This window comes from Trachurus japonicus, chromosome 16, assembly GCF_045865225.1.
Source record: "Trachurus japonicus isolate A0001 chromosome 16, Traja_1.0".
Classification (NCBI taxonomy): domain Eukaryota; kingdom Metazoa; phylum Chordata; class Actinopteri; order Carangiformes; family Carangidae; genus Trachurus; species Trachurus japonicus.
Genome location: NC_140922.1, coordinates 37,025,680 through 37,045,679, shown reverse-complemented (window position 1 = coordinate 37,045,679; position 20,000 = coordinate 37,025,680). Strand labels below are relative to the sequence as shown.

Below are 20,000 nucleotides of genomic sequence, written 5' to 3'. Positions count from 1 at the left end.
CGGACTGTTGCAGTCCGTAGCAACAGACAGTTGATGTTTTTACGATGTTAAAAAACGGACTAAAGTAGTTGAATCCACATGTTTAAGGTGAACTTTCACCTCCAGAGGGTTAACAATGGTAGAGGGGACTGAGCAGTGACTTTCATCTGAAAAAAAGCGGAGGAAAAGACGAGATGCAGAGCTAACTAGGAGCTAACGTCTGGAGAGGTGGGACTATTTTTTCACAGTGAGGCTGTTTTATTGGATAATATGTATTTCTGGTTGAATAAAACTACATGAAATTGATTGCGTATCCCTCTTTCATATTGCCTTTATTGGTAACCGTTTTATAAAAGCAATATATCACTCCAGTCCGTGGTATATGCTCATTCTACCACTCTAAGGGGCGTTGTTCGGCCCGACGCGAAGCGGAGGGACGACAACCCCCCTTAGCCGTGGTATAATGAGCATAGACCACGGACTGGAGTGATATATTGCTTAAATATATCGTAGTGCGATATAAAAATGTCTACCGTACGAATGATAGAGCCCTCTCGTTTATCTCGTAATTTTAACGTGTGTGGTACTGGGTTAGCTCTGTAGCTACCGCTAACCAACGTTCACGTTACTTGGGTCGCAGGACATGTAAAACTTGTTACAAGTACAAGTCAGCAGTGTAAAACTCAAGGATGTGGGACACTGAATCATCCCTGGACGCTGAGTGACAGACAAACAGCTGAACTCCACGTGAGTTTGTTTACAACAGAACAGCTGTAATGAGGACGAGACGCTGCAGGAGAGGAGACTGTAACTAAACAGGACGTTAGCTCGTGGTGTGGTTACGCCGTACATTAACAGGTGACTGTTTCACATGAGTTGTGGGGGAAAAACTGTTGTGTGGAAAACCACGCTGTAGTCTGTGATCGAGTCGTAGACGAGTGAGTTTGGAGCCGACGGGAGAAGAGAATAAAGAGAGTGAGACACACGGCCGTGATGTGACGACCCCGTCCCCGCTGAGGAGGAACTCAGCTGTTTAAACCAAGTCGAGTAAAGCCCAGTAGAGCTGTGTAAAGAGCCGTTATTGTGCGTCTGCCCCAACTCTGAAGCTGAAGCAGCGCTCTCTCTTCCTCCTTCACGTCTCTCTCTAGCTGTCCTTTCAAAATAAATGCACAAAAAAAAGAAAAAACACTGACTCGTGAGTCGTGAGCTGACGGTGAGACATTTAGTGTGGCAGCCGCCACCAAATTATCTTTGCAGGAAAAACCCCGTAGCCTACATACACGATTTTAAGAGAAAATACTATATCGTATGTATATCGTTATCGGGATATAAAATTTTGTCCATATCGCACAGCACTACGTAGCACTGTGACGTCAGCCATTGGTTTGGGGGAGTCTGTTTTGTGCTGCTACTACGGGGGTTTGAACTGCGCCATCTTGGATTTTAGGTGGAGTCTACTTTCCATATTTGGAGAGGTGCGGGCGGCTTTTTGAACGTGGAAGTGGTCTTCACTTGTAGAAGCCACAACTCCCCCCTTGGTCGACTCAATACCAGGGCATATTAGAGAATCAAATACTCAGCATTCCTTTAAAAGGGACTTAAGGCCGTGTCTCAAAGGAGGTTAAATGGAAAGCAACTGGACTTGGTTATTTGTCTTTAAGGTGTACAGAAAAGAAAATTGAATTTGAGCCCACTCTGGATCATAAAATTAGTGTAATAACTCATATATCAGACGATGGAGGCCAAACTTTGTGCAAAATTCTATTTTTGAGTAAATCCGGGATGAAAGTGTGTATTTTTTTTTTCCGCATTGGATAAAGCAGGTGCACGGATTATACGTGTGTGTGTCCAGGTGTGTGTGTGTGTGTCCAGGTGTGTGACCTACTGGTCCGGGCGCTCCGAGCCTCCTGATTGGCCAGCGTCACAGCTTCCTGCAGCTCCTCCTGGTCCAGAGGGTCGACACAGCCCTGCTCCTGGGGTCAGAGGTCAGAGGTCACAGTCAGCTCTCTGTGTGTGTGTGTGTGTGTGTGTGTGTGTGTGTGTGTCCAGGTGTGTGTGTGTACCTGCTCCTTGTCTTGGCGCCGCTCCAGCAGCTGGTCCAGGTACCAGGGTGCATTCTGGGAGTCGAGGCCTCTGAGGGTCAGACACGGCAGCTGCAGCGCGGTGAGGAGAGACAGCTCATCTCCTGAGTCCAGAGCCTCGTCCACCTGCTCCACCGCCGACCGCACTGACCAATCACAGGATCAATACTGATTAATACAGGATCAATACTGGATCAATACTGACCAACACAGGATCAATGATCAATACAGGATCAATACTGACCAATAACACAGAGTTATCACTGATCAATACAGCATCAATACAAGATCAATACTGACCAATCACACAGCATCAATACAGGATCAATTATTCTGCCCTCTAGGCAGTTATATTTTGTTTAACAGTGTTTTGTTATTGCAGGGTTTATACAGGAATCTTGAAGTTAATTCTAAAACCTTTTTAAGACTTTTTCAAGACCTTCTCAATATTTTTCAACACCTCACCGCCACTTCAAGCTGTAAACATTTACATCAGTGACACTTTTAACTTAACAGTTTTGGTTTGTGATAAAGACTATAGACCACTATGATGCAACAGAATTCAAAATAGGCTGCAGGATAATAAATCAAAGGCAAAGTTTATCAAAAAAAAAAACATTGCTCAACTCTCAAAAAACAAAAAAAAACTATCTTCTTTTCTTTTTTTATGTACCAGTTCATCTTTGTTTTTTAAAAATGAATAAATTCACACACTTTCACAATGTTTTTTAGGACTCAAACTCTTGGACAGCTAATTCAGAAAAAATACCTTCAAAATTTAAGACTTTATAAAGTCGTGAAAAGACTTTTTAATACTTTTTAAGGGTCTTAATTTTCCCAAAATTGATTTATCACCTTTTAATACTTTTCAAGACCCCGCGGATACCCTGTATTGGACTGGCGCCCTCTACTGGGCAGCAGTTTAATTGCATAGTTTTTTTCTAATAAACAAAGCACATGGTTCAGACAAGCTAGGACACTAAGCTTTCAAAACTGGCTGTTATCTAAACACATTATTTTGGATGTGGATCAAGGTTGGACTACAGTTAAAGGAAAAGAACTTGGACTTTTTGGTGAACATTTTAATTTCCCTTGGAAAACATTTCATCAACAGATGTAAATACCTCAAAGTGAAACCCCACTTCAATGGATGGATAAACAAACTCAGAATGTATAAAACATCTTTGCATTACATGAAAAGCAAAAATGCCCTAAAGTTATTTTCTTTGCTGGACTTATTTACTATTATGGACTGAGACCCTCACGTTCTCTTTTCTTTTTGTTCTTGATTGATCCAGATAGCTGATTCAGCACTGTGAATTTATCTATTACCAATGTGCCTTTAATGTTTGTATTTTGAAGTTACTTCAATAAAAAAAATTAAAAAAAGGACACTAAGCTAATGCTATCCTGTTGTTGTGCCTGAGGAAGCATTGTCCGTAAGTAAAATTGTTTTTGTGCAGTTCAAGTATAATTTTGAACGATTTATGTTACTTCTGTCCCTTTTTACATTCTGATTTATACGTATTTTGTCTTTGTCTCGTTTCACTCCATGTTTGCATAAAATAAAGGAGCTTGGAAATGATTTAGCATCCTGACTCTTCAGTGAATTGGAGTTTGGCTAGCTGTCAAATTGAGGTTGTTACACCTTAAGGAGGACAGTATATCAATACTGATTAATACTGATCAGTTGACAGGTAAATACAGAGACCGTTGATGAAAAACTGTCCCTGAAGGCAACGTGCATCAGTGGTTTTACATGAATTTCCCTCTAAAACAACTCTGTGTGGTAACGTTGTGTTATTATCTCATAGCGTGGTGAATGTGCAGCTCACAACTTGTCCACCAGAGCGTTGTGGAGTTGTTGGATTGTGTATTTGATGAGTTTGATGATGAGGGAAACCAAGAAATCCCATAATGAGCCTCCGTAGCGTAGCTCTGAGCAGCTCACGGCTCTGCTCCGCCGTTCTAAAAATAGCTTGCACCGACAATTAAAGGTAACGAACCTACTGCTATGACTATAGGGATTATGGCAATGGGCCAGTTTGACTAAATGTTGAACTATCCCTTTAAACAAACCAACTCAACAATAACGGTCTGGATTCTTTTAAAGCAGAAGTAAGTGATATATTTGTGTTAATATAAGTCTTAAATAGTTGTATCTTCCGACAGCAATCACTTCTATAGAGTGTTTGGTCTGAAACACGGGTCTGTCAGTCACTCTGCTCTGCTCTGAGCCGAAGAGAAAACATTTATCGTATCCTACAGTTTTTATCCAATGAGGAGAGAGAACGGCATGCAGGGCTGTGTGTGCAGCCAAGGGACGCCGTGAATGTGGCGACGTAGGGACGAGGACTGTTATGGTGCGTTCAAGGAAACTCGTATTTTTCCGACCTGTGAAGTGGTACCAGTTCGATCTGGTACGAGTTCACGGGTCAGAAGTTACGAGTGGCCGTTATAGTGACTTTCACCGGTAAAACAGGTCGGAGAAACACGAGTGGGTTGCCTGGAACGCTACAAAGTCGTAAGTTGTGACTTGAAGCTGTAATTTACGATTTCAAAAGCCTGCCTGGAACGCAGCATTAGCGAAAACGACCGGACCACTTACTTCTGCTTTAATTTCCCTTTAATCCTTTTCAACTCTTTAGGTTTTAGTATTGTCATTTATTTATTGTCTCTTTTTATTTATTATTGTGCATATTGTGGAGCGTCCACCCAACTCAAGCTCTTCACAATGTATGTACAGTACTTGTGCATCTGAGTGACAATAAACTTCTTGAATCTTGAAAATGTCTCAGTATCAGTGAAGCTGCAGCTGTTTCTCATGTCTCAGTATGTGTTAGCTGCAGCCGTTTCTCACCGTTGACGAAGTTGATGCTGGTCTGTATCTGATCCCGGGTCAGGTAGAGCTGGTAGACGTCCTCGTCCTCCGGGTGGACGGACTGGAGGAGGGGGATTAGAGGCATTAATAAACCTGATACAGCTGAACATGGCAGATAGACAGATAGACAGATAGATAAATAGGATACAAAGAGGAAAATATATGATAAAATATATCCTGCAATGTCTAGACAATGAATATACACGACAAAGGAGCAACCTAGATATAAGTTAAAAGTTATAATACAGTGCAACATTAATTTAAAAAGTGCTGTAATACAAAAGCATTTAGCATTTAAGCAATACATCACAACAGGCCGTGGTATATGCTCATTATACCACGGCTAACAACCAATCAGATCGCCGGATTTCACCTTTCTGTTTTATAAGTAATAATGAACTACTGTAAACTAGGGCCCGACCCAAATGGATTTTTTGGGGCCGATGCCGATTACGATTATCCACCACTGGGTGTCGCCATGACGATCCATTTCACCGTTACTGTATTGTTGATAGCATAGACTGGTTGATCGACATCGGCCGTGACGACTTTATTTATAATCATCACCTCATTTTAATGAGAACAATACGGACGAGGTTTTAACTTTATGTCACATTTTCACGTCACTATATCACCGTTGTGATACTCTGATGTTTATGAAGTCTATAAAACTAATTGTTGAACAAACATTTTAGATTAGCTGGGCTAACCGTTAGCTGTTAGCAGTGTCAATAAACCCTTTCACAGTAAGAGCTCCCTTCTCAATAAAGCTCCTTCACAGTAAAAGCTCCTTCACAATAAAGCTCCTTCACAATAAAGCTCCTTCTCAATAAAGCTCCTTCACAGTAAAAGCCCCAGCACTGCTCGGCACTGCTCGGCATGGCTCGGCACTGCTAGGCTCGGCACTGTTCGGCATGGCTCGGCACTGCTCGGCTCGGCACTGCTCGACATGGCTCGGCACTGCTAGGCTCGGCACTGCTCGCCTCGCCTCGGCACGGCTCTGCTCGGCTCGGCACGGCTTTGCTCGGCTCGGCACGGCACGGCACGGCTCGGCACGGCACGGCACGGCACTGCTCGGCACGGCTCGCCACTGCTAGGCTCGGCACTGTTCGGCATGGCTCGGCACTGCTCGGCTCGGCACTGCTCGACATGGCTCGGCACTGCTAGGCTCGGCACCGCTCGGCATGGCTCGGCACGGCACGGCTTTGCTCGGCACGGCTCGGCACGGCTTTGCTCGGCTCGGCTCGGCACGGCTCGGCACGGCTTTGCTCGGCACGGCTCTAGCTCAACAAAAAGGGAACCAGTGACATCATCACCCTTGTGAACGGCTACTACGAAGCTGGTCTTTTTTTTTAGCAGCCTTTGTTACAGGTGATAAATGTCTATGTGCATGAGAACTGATTTTGAATCGAATAGAGACACCCAAATATTCACATCCCTTCAGTCCAGGCTTTTGAAAAGAGAGTAGCCTATAAAATCAGCTTCATGTAGCAGTTTACTTTAAAATGCTTCAAATATATTGCTGCTGAATAAATCTGAAACATGTGATGTGCATTTTTTGGGGGGAAATGTGGCTTCTGATATAAAAGTCTGTAGATATCATCATCATCATTCAACTTTTTCACATGGTCTGGTGTTAATAAAGCAAACTAAAAATCGCAAAAATAAAATCAAGAATCGGTTGAATCGAAAATCGATTTTGAATCGAATCGTGAGCCACCCAAAGATTCACATCCCTAATAAAGGCAGAGGCAGGCAGAGACTCAGAGAGAAAGTAACAGCAGCTGATCAGTGCATCCAGCTCCACTGGACTGTCAAAGTAAAGGTGAAGCAGCTGTAAAAGAGTTAAACAGTTAAACAGCAGCGCTTTTAGAGCCGATTTTATGATGAAACAACCTGGTCGGGACCACAGGTTATGAGCTACTAAGCGTAAGTTACCATGGAGATCTAGCCGAGAGCCAGCCTGGTAGTACAGGAGAGCCTGAAAGCTTTAGACTCAACCACCAACATACCTCGCTACAGTCTCTTCTCTCTCTCTTCACGCTGTGCCAGTGAGGTGCGTTGGTCCACGCTCAGCACGACGTCTGAACGGAGCGGAGCCCCGATGAGCCCCGCCCCCGTGGGCACACACACTAAACAGCGCCTCAACCAAGGGGGAAGTTGTGGGTCTGAGAAGTGAAGCTCACTTCCTTGTTCAACAAACTGCAATCCCCTCTTCTTCCTCTGGGGGCTGGTGTCAGAAAGCAGCATTCTCCATAGACCCCCATGTTAAAATCACCCACTTTACATCCTCAATAAACATGATCAAAGCCTGGTGTCAGCACGTTTTCTGGTCTCAACCGATAGTTTCTACCCCCACTTGAAATGGAATTTAAGACCGACTTCACAATAAACAGTAGGGGTGGGGGAAAAAATCGATTCATGTAAGAATCGAGATTCTTATTCTCTAAGATTCTGAATCGATTCCATCCATCCATCCATCCTATACAGGTGCCCGAGCCACCTCAGCTGGCTCCTCTGGATGTGGAGGAGCAGCGGCTCTACTCCGAGCTCTTCCCGGGTGACAGAGCTCCTCACCCTATCTCTAAGGGAGCGCCCCGCCACCCTGGTGACAGAGCTCCTCACCCTCTCTCTAAGGGAGCGCCCCGCCACCCTGGTGACAGAGCTCCTCCCCCTATCTCTAAGGGAGCGCCCCGCCACCCTGGTGACAGAGCTCCTCCCCCTATCTCTAAGGGAGCGCCCCGCCACCCTGGTGACAGAGCTCCTCACCCTATCTCTAAGGGAGCGCCCCGCCACCCTGGTGACAGAGCTCCTCCCCCTATCTCTAAGGGAGCGCCCCGCCACCCTGGTGACAGAGCTCCTCACCCTATCTCTAAGGGAGCGCCCCGCCACCCTGGTGACAGAGCTCCTCACCCTCTCTCTAAGGGAGCGCCCCGCCACCCTGGTGACAGAGATCCTCCCCCTCTCTCTAAGGGAGCGCCCCGTCACCCTGGTGACAGAGCTCCTCACCCTATCTCTAAGGGAGCGCCCCGCCACCCTGGTGACAGAGCTCCTCTCTCTAAGGGAGCGCCCCGCCACCCTGGTGACAGAGCTCCTCACCCTATCTCTAAGGGAGCGCCCCGCCACCCTGGTGACAGAGCTCCTCCCCCTCTCTCTAAGGGAGCGCCCCGCCACCCTGGTGACAGAGCTCCTCTCTCTAAGGGAGCGCCCCGCCCCCCTGGTGACAGAGCTCCTCCCCCTCTCTCTAAGGGAGCGCCCCGCCACCCTGGTGACAGAGCTCCTCTCTCTAAGGGAGCGCCCCGCCACCCTGGTGACGGAGCTCCTCACCCTGTCTCTAAGGGAGCGCCCCGCCACCCTGGTGACAGAGCTCCTCACCCTCTCTCTAAGGGAGCGCCCCGCCACCCTGGTGACAGAGATCCTCCCCCTCTCTCTAAGGGAGCGCCCCGCCACCCTGGTGACAGAGATCCTCACCCTCTCTCTAAGGGAGCGCCCCGCCACCCTGGTGACAGAGCTCCTCTCTCTAAGGGAGCGCCCCGCCACCCTGGTGACAGAGATCCTCCCCCTCTCTCTAAGGGAGCGCCCCGCCACCCTGGTGACAGAGCTCCTCTCTCTAAGGGAGCGCCCCGCCACCCTGGTGACAGAGCTCCTCCCCCTCTCTCTAAGGGAGCGCCCCGCCACCCTGGTGACAGAGCTCCTCACCCTATCTCTAAGGGAGCGCCCCGCCACCCTGGTGACAGAGCTCCTCCCCCTCTCTCTAAGGGAGCGCCCCGCCACCCTGGTGACAGAGCTCCTCCCCCTCTCTCTAAGGGCGCGCCCCGCCACCCTGGTGACAGAGCTCCTCCCCCTCTCTCTAAGGGAGCGCCCCGCCACCCTGGTGACAGAGCTCCTCACCCTATCTCTAAGGGAGCGCCCCGCCACCCTGGTGACAGAGCTCCTCACCCTATCTCTAAGGGAGCGCCCCGCCACCCTGGTGACAGAGCTCCTCCCCCTCTCTCTAAGGGAGCGCCCCGCCACCCTGGTGACAGAGCTCCTCACCCTCTCTCTAAGGGAGCGCCCCGCCACCCTGGTGACAGAGCTCCTCCCCCTCTCTCTAAGGGAGCGCCCCGCCACCCTGGTGACAGAGCTCCTCCCCCTCTCTCTAAGGGAGCGCCCCGCCACCCTGGTGACAGAGCTCCTCTCTCTAAGGGAGCGCCCCGCCACCCTGGTGACAGAGCTCCTCCCCCTCTCTCTAAGGGAGCGCCCCGCCACCCTGGTGACAGAGCTCCTCACCCTATCTCTAAGGGAGCGCCCCGCCACCCTGGTGACAGAGCTCCTCCCCCTATCTCTAAGGGAGGAAACTCATTTCGGCCGCTTGTATCCGGGATCCCGTTCTTCCGGTCATGACCCAGAGTTCATGACCATAGGTGAGGGTGGGAACGTAGATCGACCGGTAAATCGAGAGCTTTGCCTTTCGGCTCAGCTCCTTCTTCACCACGACGGACCGATACAATGACCGCATTACTGCGGCCGCCGCACCGATCCGCCTGTCGATCTCGCGCTCCGTTCTCCCCTCACTCGTGAACAAGACCCCAAGATACTTAAACTCCTCCACCTGAGGCAGGAACTCTCCCAAGCCACCTTTTTCCGGTTGAGAACCATGGCCTCGGACTTAGAGGTGCTGATTCTCATCCCAGCTGCTTCACACTCGGCTGCAAACCGCCCCAGTGCATGCTGAAGGTCCTGGCTCGAGGGAGCCAACAAGACCACATCATCTGCAAAAAGCAGAGATGAAATCAAGTGGCTCTCGAACCGTACCCCCTCCGGCCCTTGGCTGCGCCTAGAAATTCTGTCCATAAAAATAATGAACAGAACCGGTGACAAAGGGCAGCCCTGCCGGAGTCCAACACGCACCGGGAACAGGTCTGACTTACTGCTGCCATGCAAACCAAGCTCCTGCTCCGGTCATACAGGGACCGTACAGCCCTCAGCAGAGGGCCTTCGACCCCATACTCTCGGAGCACCTCCCACAGGATGCCACGTGGGACACGGTCGAAAGCCTTCTCCAAGTCCACAAAACACATGTGGACTGGTTGGGCAAACTCCCATGCACCCTCGAGCACCCTGCGGAGGGTGTAGAGCTGGTCCAGTGTTCCACGACCAGGACGAAAACCGCATTGTTCCTCCTGAATCCGAGAATCGATTCATAATCTTCAAAAATCGATTTTTTATTCTGGCGTGAGAGCGGAGTGCCGTCTTTTTTTTTTTTTTTAGCAGCACCTTTGTTACTTACAGGTGATACATGCCTATGTGCATGTGCATGAGAACTGATTTTGAATCAAATAGACACCCAAATATCCACATCCCTTCAGTCCAAGCTTTTGAAAAGAGAGTAGCCTATAAAATCAGCTTCATGTAGCAGTTTACTTTAGAATGGTTCAAATATATATATAAATATATTGCTGCTGAATAAATCTGAAACATGTGATGTGCATTTTTTGGGGGGGAAATATGGCTTCTGATACAATAGTCTGTAGACATCATCATCATTCAACTTTTTCACATGGTCTGGTGTTAATAAAGCAAACTAAAAATCGCAAAAATAAAATCAAGAATCGGTTGAATCGAAAATCGATTTTGAATCTAATCGTGACCCTAAAAATCGGAATCGAATCGAATCGTGAGCCACCCAAAGATTCACATCCCTAATAAACACAAATGCAGATTAAAAAAAAAAAATGCCCCTTCACAATAAAAGCCCCTTCTCCTGACAGGACGGACCAATCAGAGAGCAGCATCTCTCCCTGAGCTGACAGTATGGACCAATCAGAGAGCAGCATCTCTCCCTGAGCTGACAGGACGGACCAATCAGAGAGCAGCATCTCTCCCTGAGCTGACAGTATGGACCAATCAGAGCTCTCCGATCGTCTCACCGTGGCGTTGGCGTGGCGCTCCTTGCGTGTCTTGGCGGCGAGCAGCACGCCGTGGTAGACGTCGTCCAGCTCGGCGTGCACGGCGCTCAGCGACGCGTTGGGGTTCCTCAGCGCCGCCGCCGTCGCCATGACGTCGTCTCGGTCCAGCGCCTCGTTGATGGCGATCACCGCCGCGTGGACTGACGGGGGAACAGAGAGAGGGGGGGGGGGGGTTACCATGGAGAGTTACCATAGAGCGCTGTAAAAGAGAGTAAGGACACCACCATTGACTCCCGTGGTAAAGGTGTAAGGGTTTAAGGGTTTAAGGGTTTAAGGGTTTAAGGGTTTAAGGGTTTAAGGGTTTAAGGGTTTAAGGGTTTAAGAGTTTAAGGGTTTAAGGGTTTTGCCCCCTAGTGGCAGGATGTGGGTGTTGCAAAAGCGCCCAGAAAACCCATTCACTCCAATGTATGTGTGTTGCCCACTTGCTGGTAAATTGATGAAAACGGCCGTGTTTTTGTTTTTAGGTGTCTTGGTCATATCAGATTATACTTAGAATTAGTTTATTACAAAATGTAGATTGAAACATTCATGTAGACAACTGTTTTTTTTACTCTCCTATGTGTTAATGTTTATGTGTAAAGGATCCTCAATGATGCTATTAACGTGGGTGATCTATAAATGTCCTTAAATTATTGAAAACACCACACTGCTCATTCACCAACAATGCAGAGATGTCAGTTCTTTAGTAAAACCCATATTCCTCCACCAGGAGGCGCTGCCATTGGACCAATGCTGTCACTACTCTCTGTTACAGAGCTCTAGGTTACCATGGAGAGGTTACCATGGAGGGTCTGAGGCTGTGGGCCAATCACAGAGCAGCTCTCTACCTGCGGCCTCGTCCACCGACAGCTCGTTGGCCAGAATTCCTCCGATCTTGTTGAACGCCGGCATCTGAATCCCGTATTTATCCAGCTCCCGCTTCATGTTGGTGATCTCCTCCTCTGCACACAGGAAGCAGACTGTCACAATAAAGCTCCTTCACAGGAAGTAGCCTGTCACAATAAAGCTCCTTCATAATAAACCTCCCTTCACAATAAAGCTCCTTCATAATAAAGCTCCTTCACAATAAAGCTCCTTCACAGTAAACCTCCCTTTATAATAAAAGCCCTTTCACAATAAAGCTCCTTCACAGTAAAGTTTCCTTCACAGTAAAGGCCCCTTCACAATAAAAGCCCCAGAGTGCAGGTGAGTATTTACCTGTGAACTTGACCTTCCCGTAGAGGTCGTGGATCTGAGGAGCCAGACCCAGACGGTACAGGTACAGGCTGCAAGACAGACAGACAGACAGGTGAGACAGGTAGACAGGTAGACAGACAGGTGTAGAGACAGGCAGTAGTAGACTAGTAGTAGTAGTAGTAGTAGTAGTAGTAGTTAGGGCTGTCAGTTTTTATAAAAATGAGGTTCGAATGAATATCGAATGACCCGTAATTCGTTCGGATATATTCGAATATAAGGCCCGCGGGCGCACGCCGCCGCCGCCGCTGCAGCACACAGTCACGGTGTTTTATTTTGAAAATTGACCGGATTCTCTCATTGTTTCATGTTTGACTTCCTGCCAGACTTGACGCGATCGCTCGCAATCGAATTACATTACAATATCATGGAAAAGTCCATTTCCAGTAGTTCAACCCCAACCAAGTATTGAGTGCATATAGATGGACATAGTTTTCAGAAGGACAACATTTCTAGATTAAAATGCTTAAAAAAAATCCTTTGCAATGTTTTCATTTTGGAGATACTGAATTTTAGGTCTTCACTGAATGTTAGTCATAATTATTACTATTAAAATAAACTGAATAAATAAAGACATGGGATGTTTCATTCAGTGTGTAATGGACATATAGGCCTATCTAATGTGTTAGTTTCACTTTAATTGAACACATTCTACATCTGAGGCGACGTCTTTCCACTCAGGACTTCCTTCACCTCTGAAACGGGGCAGAGCTCCGTGGGAACACCTGCCTGACACAGCAACGTAGGGAGCCGTGCATGTCCGCGGCCACAGCTCCACGGAGAAATTTTTTTAGAAATTTTACCAATTTTTATAGATTTTTTTTTTACTTTCTTTTGAGAAATTTACCACTTTTGTTTTGTTTTTTAGTTTTTTTTAGGTTTTTTTTCAGAAATTTTACCACTTTTTCTAGAATTAAAAAAAAAAACATTTTGAGAAATTTTACCACTTTTTTCTAGAGTTTTCTTTAACTTTCTTTTGAGAATTTTTTTTTACCACTTTTTTTTTTTAAACTTTCTGACTTTCTTTTTTACTTTCTACTCTTTTTTCGAAATTTTACCACTTTTTTCTAGTTTTCTTTAACTTTCTTTTGAGAATTATTTTTTACCACTTTTGTTTTTTTTACTTTCTTTTACTTTCTACTCTTTTTACTTTTTTTTTTTTAGAAATGTTACCACTTTTTCTAATATAATATAATACATCCATGACATGCACGAGGGGGAAAACGGCGTCGCCGTCGCACCGACTGCAGGCGGATACGCGCCGCTTTAACGAGCGCACATGTTGCGCGTCTACATTGGAGGTCGGCTGTTATCAGTTTAATCAGAGACCATGAATGAGTTCGCCTCAGTTTCACGTGATTGTCACTGTCAGCCTGTTAGAAAAACATTTTACTGACCCCAGCTGAGACGCTGAGACGCTGAGACACTGAGACCCCCCCCGCCCTCAAAAACAAAAACTCTTCGGATCTGAACGATTCACACAAGTCTCCTGATTGGTCATGAAAAAAGCGAGTTTGGCTTCTCGGCCGCTGTTTGCCTCCCTGATAGAGAATCTCTGCTGCAGCCGACGTATCGAGCAGCTCATCACCGCTCCAATACGAAACTTTCACCCCACATTCAAACGAATATTCGAATGTGGAATAAAAAGTGACAGCCCTAGTAGTAGTAGTAGTAGTAGTAGTAGTAGTAGTAGTAGTACCTGAGAGCGTGGATGCAGTAAACAGCTCGGGGCATGTTCTTCTTGTCGTACACGTCTGTAGTTTCTGGATGGAAGATCTGACAACAACAACAACAACAACAACAACAGCTGATCAACAATCACAGATCAATCAGACTGATCATATTGATCTGTAGATCTAATATTAATATAGTATATATATACAGATATATAGTATATTGATCAGTAGATATAATATTAATATAGTATATATATACAGATATATAGTATATTGATCAGTAGATATAATATTAATATAGTATATATATACAGATATATAGTATATTGATCAGTAGATATAATATTAATATAGTATATATATACAGATATATAGTATATTGATCAGTAGATATAATATTAATATAGTATATATATACAGATATATAGTATATTGATCAGTAGATATAATATTAATATAGTATATATATACAGATATATATTATATTGATCAGTAGATATAATATTAATATAGTATATATATATACAGATATATATCATATTGATCAGTAGATATAATATTAATATAGTATATATATACAGATATATATCATATTGATCAGTAGATATAATATTAATATAGTATATATATATACAGATATATATCATATTGATCAGTAGATATAATATTAATATAGTATATATATACAGATATATATCATATTGATCAGTAGATATAATATTAATATAGTATATATATACAGATATATATTATATTGATCAGTAGATATAATATTAATATAGTATATATATATACAGATATATATCATATTGATCAGTAGATATAATATTAATATAGTATATATATACAGATATATAGTATATTGATCAGTAGATATAATATTAATATAGTATATATATACAGATATATAGTATATTGATCAGTAGATATAATATTAATATAGTATATATATACAGATATATATTATATTGATCAGTAGATATAATATTAATATAGTATATATATACAGATATATATCATATTGATCAGTAGATATAATATTAATATAGTATATATATACAGATATATATTATATTGATCAGTAGATATAATATTAATATAGTATATATATACAGATATATATCATATTGATCAGTAGATATAATATTAATATAGTGTATATATACAGATATATATCATATTGATCAGTAGATATAATATTAATATAGTATATATATACAGATATATATTATATTGATCAGTAGATATAATATTAATATAGTATATATATACAGATATATATCATATTGATCAGTAGATCTAATATTAATATAGTACATATATACAGATATATATCATATTGATCAGTAGATATAATATTAATATAGTATATATATACAGATATATATCATATTGATCAGTAGATATAATATTAATATAGTATATATATACAGATATATATTATATTGATCAGTAGATATAATATTAATATAGTATATATATACAGATATATATTATATTGATCAGTAGATATAATATTAATATAGTATATATATACAGATATATATCATATTGATCAGTAGATATAATATTAATATAGTATATATATACAGATATATATTATATTGATCAGTAGATATAATATTAATATAGTATATATATACAGATATATATCATATTGATCAGTAGATCTAATATTAATATAGTATATATATACAGATATATATTATATTGATCAGTAGATATAATATTAATATAGTATATATATACAGATATATATCATATTGATCAGTAGATCTAATATTAATATAGTATATATATACATATATATATTATATTGATCAGTAGATCTAATATTAATATAGTATATATATACAGATATATATTATATTGATCAGTAGATATAATATTAATATAGTATATATATACAGATATATATCATATTGATCAGTAGATATAATATTAATATAGTATATATATACAGATATATATCATATTGATCAGTAGATATAATATTAATATAGTATAGATATACAGATATATAGTATATTGATCAGTAGATATAATATTAATATAGTATATATATACAGATATATATTATATTGATCAGTAGATCTTCTAGATCTTCTAGTAGATGTAGTTATGTTAATGAATCCCTGAGTACTGACAGCAGGCAGTCCCAGCGTCGTCATGGCGTTCCTCCAGTGGTTGATGTTGTCAGTGTGACGGAACTGGAGACCTACGGCCTAGAGACAGAGAGAGAGACAGGGGTTATTGATTATTGATTATAGACAGAGAGAGACAGAGTTATTGATTATTGATCATTGATACGTGGAGCTGTACAGGTGTAATGAGTCAGTCTCAGGTGGTAACCATGGCGCTGTCCATAGATACTATATATACTGACTAGATGCTGCGTTCCCAGGCAGCTCTACTGAGTGGAATACGTCAACGTGGCGGCCATCTTGGTCAGGGGGAAGCCGTGTCTACTTCCTGCACTAGAGGTCTATCAACCATTAACATCACCACAACTCACTGAATATTCAACTGGTTTTCAAGCCGTTTGGTTTATTATAAATGTCAGACACATATTTATGATACAACAACAACAAACATTTTTTAGACATTTTTTTATACATTTTTTTTAATGTATTAAACATACACTTAGATACTCAGACACACACACTGCAAAAACTCAAAATCTTTCCAAGAATATTTGTCTAATTTCTAGTCAAAACTAACCTCATTCTACTTAAAATCAGACTCATCACATTAAAAGCAGCTTGTTTTTAGACACTTTTTACTTCTTTCAAGCAGATTTTCACTTGAAATAAGTAGAAAAATCTGATAGTGGAGCAAGTTTTTCTTTCTTATTACAAACACAAAAAACTTGCTTTCACTGGCAGATTTTTCTACTTATTTCAAGTGAATATTTGTTTGAAACAAATGAAATTATCTGAAAACAAGTTCATTTTTAGGTGATGAGTCTTATTTTAAGTGGAAAGAGTTTAGTTTTGACTAGAAATTAGACATTTTTACAAGAAATAAGACAAATATTCTTGGAAAGATTTTGAGTTTTTGCAATGTTTTTTTTTTAATGTATTAAACATACACTTCCATACTCAGACACCCACATGCATCAATACAGTGAAACATGTTCTACAGGGTCTGACTGGTCTGACTGCTGGTCAGACGTTTATATGTCTATGGTCAGAAACCCCTGACCAAGATGGCCGCCGTGTTGACGTACGCTGAGAAGCAGAAGGCGCCATCTAGTCAGTATATATATCTATGTGTGTGTTTGTCTCTGTGTATTGTGTGTTACCTTGTATCTGTGCTGCTCTGCGTCGTAGATCTTCTTCAGAGGAACAGTCTCTGGAGAGAAGCGATGTCCCAGTTTGGCCAGAACGACTCCGTTCCTCAGAGCTTCCTCCAGCTCCACGGGAGCAGGGAGCTCCGCCCCCAGACAACCCTCCATCCACCTGACACACACAAGCATGGAAATAAATGTCTAGACGCCTACAGATTGTGTTAAACATGTCCTTCTCCAACATTAAACCATCTCATCAGGAGATTTTAAAGCAGAAGTAAGTGATATTTTTGTGTTAATCTAAGTCTTAAATAGTTGTATCTTCCGACAGCAATCACTTCTATAGAGTGTTTGGTCTGAAACACGGGTCTGTCAGTCACTCTGCTCTGCTCTGAGCCCAGGAGAAAACTTTCCTTGTATCCTACAACCTTTATCCAATGAGGAGAGAGAACGGCATAAAGGGGCAGTCCTCTCTGTGTGTGCAGCCAAGGGATGCGCCTGAATGTGGCGACGTAGGGACGAGGACCAATAGATCCATGACGAGGGCGGGGGCTGCTAACTCCATCTGCTGACAAGACGTTATGGTGCGTTCAAGGAAACTCGTAACTCGTGTTTTTCCGACCTGTGAAGTGGTACCAGTTCGATCTGGTACGAGTTCACGGGTCAGAAGTTACGAGTGGCCGTTATAGTGACTTTCACAGGTAAAACAGGTCGGAGAAACACGAGTGGGTTGCCTGGAACGCTACAAAGTCGTAAGTCGTGACTTGAAGCTGTAATTTACGGTTTCAAAAGCCTGCCTGGAACGCAGCATTAGCGAAAACCACCGGATCACTTACTTCTGCTTTAATGGTGTAAATGTAAATGAGCACAGCAACAATGAACATGTAAAATGTGGTGTAGTTATTAGACCAGGACCAGACTGACCTCTTGGCCTCCTCCAGCCTGCACAGGTACTGATAGGCCACGTTCTGAATCCTCTGTTCATCCATCTGCTCTGCTGTCAGACGCTCATCTACACACACACACACACACACACACACACACACACACACACACACAGTTAACATTATTACACACACATCTGAATAATATAATACCGGTATGTACAGTATATCTTTATATCTTAATTTCAGACTCAGGTCCATAGACAAACACAATAACAGACACACAACACACACAATAAAAGTTAGTGTAAAGTTAAAGTGACTCCAGAAGAGAGATGAAACCTGATGGAGCTCCAGTTGATGTGGGTCAAACTATTATGATTTCTGAGGCATCGAGCCCACACATTAATCTATTAATAAGGTTTCTGAGTCGCCTCAAACTTAAGTCCTTCTAGGGTTAGAATATCTATACACTATATATATATAGATATATAAGGTCTCTGGTAGCCTACTGCATTACAAGTGTTGACATGTGCATTAAACATTTCACTGCCACTCAGCCATCCAGGTCTTTTAATTTAAACTCTTAATGCATCATTATAATCAGCCTGTAGTAGTTTCATGCTGCTTTAACCCACAGGTGTGTGGTTACACAGTCAGCTGTTCTACAGGAGCTTTCAACAGAGATATCATCACGTCATCTGTACAAGAATGAAACCTGCCAGCAGCTACATGTTAATATCACCATCATCTGTCATAGACAGACAGATTTATTGTCATTGCATAAAAACACAACATAATTCGGTTTGTAGCATCACATCAAATCAAAAAGCAGCTTAGAAAGGCTCGGTGCAGTTTTAAACTATTACATAAATAAATAATGCACAGGTATGCTGCAGCTGTATTGTCCATCAGGTGAGTGATTGTGTGTTTTATGAGAATGTCATGTCCTGAGTGAGGAAGTGGAGAAGGAATGTGACTCTTCCACAAGGAGCAAGTTTAAAAACAGGAAAAGCCATGTTTGGTCCTGATTGTTTGGTCCTGATTGTTTGGTCCTGATTGTTTCTAGCTGCAGGTCAGAACAATGTTAACGTTAGATCTTATCAGACCTTCAGCTGCTGCTCAGAGAGAAAACAGCCAAATCATCCTCACACAGCAGAGAAGCTGTTGGAAAACCTCCTTCTTCAACCTCTACCAGAAAGATTTACTTCCTGCATCATGTATGAAGCCTGTAATGTAAACTCAAACTATTCCTCTGACCACATAGGAAGGCTGTGGCAAATTGATCTGGAATAAAAAACACATGAACCATTCTGAGCTGTAATAATGACAGAGAGAGACTCTATACACCTGTGATGAGAGACAGGCTCGGTCTAACTGTCATCAATGTGACAGAGAAACTGGTACCTATGCACATATAATATGTTCTGGAAATGCTCCAAGATACAAATGTTTTGGGATGAGGTAAAGAAACAACTGGACATAACTTGGACCTGTCACCTCTTCAGTGTTCATTGGAATACTCTTGTATATGGCAAGAAAAATAAAGACATTCCTACATTGGACGATTGGTACAAAGAGGAAATTAGTATAGTCCCTTTGGAAAAACTGACTTATATCCTTCATGATAATATGGAGGGTTTTACAAGGATATGGCAACCAGTCTCTGAGCTTCAACATCCCTCACTGAGTGACATAACATGGACTCTGGTGGTGTGTTTATGTGTTAATGTGTTAATGTAGGCTATATGTATGTTTGTAAGCTGTTACTGGCTTTGTTATGTTCATTCATAACTGTTGAGCAGCTCCTGCTACAGAGAAACTCATGGTTCTGTAGAAACTAGATGTAAAGGACAGTATGTGGTCTGGTTGAAACTTAATAAGAAGAGAAGAGAGAGAGAGATAGAAAGGAGAAGTTGTTGTTTACAGACCATAATAACACTAAACAACAGGTTGATGTGACACCATGGAGATGACTGGCTCAGTAAACACAGTGTAAACAAACATAAACAGAGTGAAGCAGCAGAAA

The 20,000-nt window shown here is 42.6% G+C and overlaps 1 protein-coding gene across 1 annotated transcript in view; it reads right to left on the bottom strand.

Moving 5' to 3' along the window:
* iqgap3 (IQ motif containing GTPase activating protein 3) overlaps positions 1-20,000 on the bottom strand; it is a 57,406-nt gene that overhangs the window by 37,355 nt on the left and 51 nt on the right. Inside the window, exons 2-11 of the mRNA XM_085803209.1 lie at positions 18,012-18,099; positions 17,103-17,259; positions 15,946-16,023; positions 13,822-13,898; positions 12,087-12,154; positions 11,717-11,830; positions 10,851-11,029; positions 4,921-5,002; positions 2,043-2,206; positions 1,865-1,952 (exon numbers count right to left, since the gene is read on the bottom strand). Of these exons, the coding sequence (XP_085659335.1) occupies positions 1,865-1,952; positions 2,043-2,206; positions 4,921-5,002; positions 10,851-11,029; positions 11,717-11,830; positions 12,087-12,154; positions 13,822-13,898; positions 15,946-16,023; positions 17,103-17,259; positions 18,012-18,099 (1,095 nt within the window). The remainder of the gene's footprint in view (positions 1-1,864; positions 1,953-2,042; positions 2,207-4,920; positions 5,003-10,850; positions 11,030-11,716; positions 11,831-12,086; positions 12,155-13,821; positions 13,899-15,945; positions 16,024-17,102; positions 17,260-18,011; positions 18,100-20,000) is intronic.